At 50.5% G+C, this 5,533-nt stretch overlaps 1 protein-coding gene across 2 annotated transcripts; it reads right to left on the reverse strand.

The window, feature by feature from the left end:
• Positions 1 to 1,993: 1,993 nt before the first annotated feature.
• On the reverse strand, positions 1,994 to 5,172 carry LOC119307112 (probable polyamine transporter At1g31830). Of its 2 annotated transcripts, XM_037583209.1 has the most exons (4): positions 5,159 to 5,172; positions 4,945 to 5,067; positions 3,997 to 4,131; positions 1,994 to 3,696 (listed from the first exon to the last, which is right to left on the reverse strand). In XM_037583209.1, the coding sequence occupies exons 3-4, from the start codon at positions 3,997 to 3,999 to the stop codon at positions 2,212 to 2,214; spliced, it is 1,488 nt and encodes a 495-aa protein (XP_037439106.1). In that variant the 5' UTR covers positions 4,000 to 4,131; positions 4,945 to 5,067; positions 5,159 to 5,172; the 3' UTR covers positions 1,994 to 2,211. The 2 variants fall into 2 exon arrangements, with proteins under 2 accessions (XP_037439106.1, XP_037439107.1); XM_037583210.1 differs by lacking the exon at positions 5,159 to 5,172 and having other exon boundaries at positions 4,948 to 5,069.
• Positions 5,173 to 5,533: the final 361 nt, after the last annotated feature.

Consider the following 5,533-nt stretch of genomic DNA (forward strand, 5'->3'; position numbering starts at 1 on the left):
TCCTGACTCCACAGAGTTCGTGGAGCTCAGTTTCAGCCACTCCGTGAAAAACGAACTGAAGGTTGTTCCACTCCGCTCATTTAACTCCGCAGAGTCCGTGGAGTTTGGTGCTGCTCCCTCCGCTCCGGGAGCGCACAAGGTCTTAGTTTTCCCCATAGGGGCGGCCCACTTCCGTTTCTTGTTGGCGGTGCTCGACGACGATTCCTGGCGAAGAGCTTGCTCTCCTTTCTCACTCCTTGTCCTAGCCATCGGCAGCGAAGGGGCGGGGGCGCGGCGAAGGGCTGAAGCTAAGTGTGGCAGCGGCGCGTCGAAGGGTTTGGGGATAACCCAGGAGGATGGAATGAACTGAAGCAAGGTAGGGTTTGAAATCTTCTGTTTCCCTCTCTTATAGACAACCGAAACCGAAGCATCACCCGCCCAAGACGGAAACATGTATTTTTCTCCGTTTCAGAAAGTTCCATTTTTTCAGAGAATTTGGTGCGACGGTCATGGCAGCATATGATGAACCGGGGGCTCAAGCAGGCCACCATCCGGACTCTCAGTTGGACCGAACTCAAGAAGATTTCAGGAAAGTGTGGGAACCCATCGGAGGTCTCGCAACCGCTTCCTGCGACCTCTGTCACACTCGGGGGCTACTGACAGGGTCCTGTACCGAGCGTGGCTAACGCCAAGGAGCCCAGCCTCATCAAAGACAAGGGGCCCGCTAGGCCTAGAGAGAGGAGCAAACCCTAGGAGGAGACGGCGACCACCGTAATTCCCAAGACTAGAGGGCAGCAGCGCCCAGATCACATCTGTCATGTAAACCCTAGATCTCTCCTGCGGTCCTGCCTATATAAAGGGAAGGCTAGGGTACTCATTCATCATCTATCCACAGATAGAAAAACTCTTGGTAGCAATCTCATACACCATTGTAACCCCTCACACGAGGTAACCCTCCATTATGAATCATCAAAACTAGCAGGGCGTTGGGTATTACTCTCTGGAGCCCCGAACCTCGATAAACCCCGCACATGACCTCCGATACATGACTTCCAGCTGCGCTTGGACCTCTAACGGTATTTTGCACCATCAGTTTCCGTCGACTACAAATGTGTTTGTGGTGACTTCATCAATCAGAAGATGATGTGTCGGTTCGGTCTTTTCAAGGTTCTCATAGGATGGGGCGTGTGTGCGTGCGTGAGTGCATGTATATATGTATGAGCGTCCGCGTCTATATTGTATTAAAAAAAGATGTTGATGTCCAAAGATAGGGAGATTGTACTTACCTTAATTAGTTGTACTCGAAATATGGTTGTGGTTCGGCTCGATTTCTAGGCATCTTAAACTAATATAAGATCGTTATATTAGTTAATCAGATGCTGATATGCGTTATTTGTGGGGAATACAGCGGGGTACGTTCATCGGGCGTGTCCAGTGATTATTGACAGGATGGTCTGATTTTACTGTTGACTGGATTGTTCATCGGTCGGTTCATCTTGGATATGCACACCGTCCTAGGTGCAACTGCGTGGCGAAAAGTTGCGACCGGCCAGACGCCCGGCTGTGACGAAGAGCTCCCGCGAGGTGAAAAACTGCAACCGGCGAGGCGCATAGCTGCAACAACGAGCTCCGGCCAGGTGAAAAGTTGCGACTGGCCAGGCGCGCGGCTGTGACGACGAGCTCCGGCGAGGCTCACAGCTGTGACAACGGTGAGAGTGGCTGGCCAGTCGCGCGGCTGTGACGACGAGCTCCGGCGAGGCTCACAGCTGTGACAACGGTGAGAGTGGCTGTGACGACGGCGAGCGGCCATGAGCGCTTTGGCTCATGAGGCCGTGGTCGACGCGGACCGGCGGCGTGCACGATGCAGTTCGTGGGCGGCAACCCATTTTTCCCCAGGCTGGAGCGTTCGTGCGAGAGGAACGATTTTGGGGCGAGTTTGACTGTTTCATCAAACGGCTATATTTGCTTTAATCCCACAGTTAAAAAGGGCACTTTTAACACGGATCAATCTACCACTTGTTTTCAGCATGCACTATATCCCAGCAATTAATTTGGGCTGCCAAACCTCACCTCAGTTAATCCGACGTCTACCATGTGCAATGATGTTTCTAAATGCGCTCAGCATAATCTTCTATTCCTTTCTTTCTGATGACAACACCTTGGTATACAACAGCACATATGATGCCACATTGCATTATACTCCTATCCTTTTATTACATTTTGCATCATAAATCAGACCACGAGGGGGGTGGTGTCATCTTGGGCGGCGCCGGACGAGGACTCCAGCAGATCGGGCAGGTCCTCTCTGACGGAGAACCTCAGCCACCGCTTCTTCTCCATGTACACCAGGGCCGGTTGCAGCGCAAACCCGACGAGCACCGCCAGGACGCTCACAGCCATCACCTTGAAGGAAGCCAGCGCCATCACCACGACGATCAGGATGGTCGGAGGGACGATCATCAGGACGGAGCCAACGGTGCCCAGCGGGATCCGGAAAGGCCGGGAGGTGCTAGGGTGGGTCATCCTCAGCTTGATGAAGGCGATGAACTCCAATATCATCCCGAAGCAGTAGAGGTAGTTCTCCGCGGCAATGATCTCCTGGAAGCTCATCCAGGACAGCAGGACCACGCCGAACGCCGAGAACAGGATGCCGATCAGCGGGGTCCCGTAGCGTGATCTCTTGGCGAAGAACTCAGGGAGCATGCCACGCTCAGCCATCCCGAGAAGCTGGTAAGAATCACTGCTCATTTCAGTAACAAAGTTGCCCATGTTTGACAATGCGGCCGCCGCTTGAATCCACGAGTGCAACCAGAAACCACCAAGAATCTTTGCAATGTCTGAAAAATATCCGTCTGTCCACGACTCCCGAACAACCGGAAGTGCTGCTGTACAGGTGATCAGAGGGTAGAGGTATCCCCCGACTACTAAAACAAGAGCATAAGAAAGTGCCCTGGGGAGGGTTCTCTTTGGATTCTCAACCTCTCCAGCCAATGTACTGATTGAATCCCAGTAGTTGAGGTTCCAAAACAGAGTGTTTAGATACAGGCCCCAATTCACATTGTCCAGGTCCATTTCAAACCATCTTGAAGGTTCAATGTGTGGAATCGCTATCAATCCCATTACAAAGAAAGGGAGCAGAGAGAACACCCCAAGAAAGACTGCCACCCAGCCAACTATCGTCAATCCTCTGTAGTTCATGTAAGTAAGGGCAACTGTGAGGATAAGCACCACAAAAGTCCTTGGAAGCCCACCCCCGAGAGCTGGGACACTGGACTTGACATAGTCAAGAAAAAGGACTGGATAGAGAGCATTATCTATGACACCGCTGAGCCACTTTGCCCAGCCTTGCTGAAAACCCCAAAAGGGCCCAAGAGCTGAAGAGACCCAGACGACATAGCCACCATTCTCAGGAAACATAGTACCCATCTCAGCAGTGATTAGGGCTTCTGGAATACTCCATATGAGCGCAAACAGAAGAAACCCCACAATTGCCAGGAGTGGTCCAGCAGCCTTGACACTATCCTCAATCCCAAAGGGACCTCCTGAGACTTCATAGAATATGAGGAAGACAAGTGGGACCATGGAAACCTTTGGGATGCCATGCCCTCCCTTACGCTCTTTGCTCTCGTTGTTGACACCGTCATACTTGAAATCAACACGTTCCTCCATACGAAGAAAGGCTGAATTTGCTCGTGTTACTGCTGTACTCCTCAATATCTGCAGTTGGAAAGTCAATTATCCATTAAAATACAAACCTTATGTTGTCCCTTGTTTTGTCATGCAGAATATGTACACAAGGACCACAATTTTGATGTCACAAACTTGTAGCTTGTTCTGAATTAAATTAGTACTCCCTCCGTTCCAAAATAGATGACTCATCTATTTTGGAATGGAGGGAGTAATAGAAAGGAAAATATGCCTTAATGCCAATCAAAGATGCATGGCTAAGGAAATTACCACTGAATTTGAATGGTTCTATGTAATAAAATTAAAAGGTAACTCCACTGGCATTTTTACCATTGTGTCAATCTAAGTTAGGCTTTTTTGTCCAGTCAGGTTCTGCATTTCACGAAAGCCATAGTTGAAATCAAAACAATCCCCCATAGGAAGGAGAGGTTCAATTTGCTTGTGTTATTCTGTGCCCCTCAATTTCTGCAGTTGGAAAGCCAATTATCAATAAAAAGTAAACCTTATGTTGTTCCTTTAGAACATGCAACACATGTCCGCAAGGAATGTAAATGGTAGTATAAATCTAATTTCCATATCAACGAGTAGATAGCTTGTCTACACGTATACTATACTAAAAGAAAAGAAAAACGGCTTTTCAATCACATATAGTTCAAATATACACAAGGCGTTTCAACCTTTGACAGTAAATCATGTATAAGTAACTATCAATGTGGTCACTGTATCCATCTTGTAGGCCTCACAAAATACCTTTTGGTCGCCTATAAGATAGCAGTCGTGTTAATTTTGTGAAACTCGAATATGTAAATCATGCATAGTCAAAACATACACCAGGCTTAGGTGTCTCAATGGAATTTTCGTATGGCCATATAATATACTCCTTCCGATCCATAATAAGCGTCGCAGACTCGCAGTTTTGAACTAACCTCAGTTCAAAGTTAGTTCAAAACCGCGACACTTATTTTGGGTCAGAGGGAGTAGAATATATAGTACATCAATATGGTATTTGAACTCTTCAATTATTGATGCAATACGGGCAAGTTCGAGTGATAATTTCCCTCCATAAATATCAGGATTTCTAAAAGCGTGTACTCCATCACCACCAGTGGTTAATTTTGCTCCATAAATACCAGGACACTCCATCACCACTGCCCAAACAAAACCCTAGAAATTGCAATCCATGGCGCGATGGCCAGCACAAAATCTGCCACGGCGCGATGGCCGTGGGCACACAGAGCACGGGAGAGAGAGAGCATAGGAGAGGAACAAGTAGCTTACCACCTGTGCCGGAGTATAAGAAGCAGAAGAATCGGCCACCGGAGGGGCAGGGCCGGAGGCGTCGGAGTGGAAGAAGAATCCCCCGCGCAGCAGCACACCACACGGCGGCGGTCTCCTGCGCGCCTGCGAGAGGAAACCGCGTCGGTGAAGAAGAGGAAACGGAATCGAACCAAGCGAGGGGCGGCTGCACAGAGAGAGGAGAAGTGGGGAGGACCTTGGCTCGACGAGCTCCTCTCCCGGCGGCAGAGAGAGGAGAAGAGGGAACCAGGGGGCGGCGGCACACAGAGGCTCCTCTCCCGGCGCGGCCCTGCTCGAGGCCCTTGGCGACGGCGCGGATCGGGCCTGACCTGCTCGATCTGCGACCCCCCCGCCGACCTAGGGTGGGGGGAGAAGCTTGATCCGCGGCCCGGCCTGGGGTAGGGAGAGAAGGTGAAGGGAGAGGGTGGAGTGCGGCGGCGGTGCGGGAGAGGGCGGGGTCGCCGGCGGCGGTGGGGGTGCTGTCGGCGGCGATGTGGGAGGGAGGGAGGGAGGAACAGATCGAGAGAGGAGGCTCCAGCTTGGGTGTTTTATTTTTGTTTTTCCGAGAGCG

Source organism: Triticum dicoccoides, chromosome 5B, assembly GCF_002162155.2.
Source record: "Triticum dicoccoides isolate Atlit2015 ecotype Zavitan chromosome 5B, WEW_v2.0, whole genome shotgun sequence".
Taxonomy (NCBI): Eukaryota; Viridiplantae; Streptophyta; class Magnoliopsida; order Poales; family Poaceae; genus Triticum; species Triticum dicoccoides.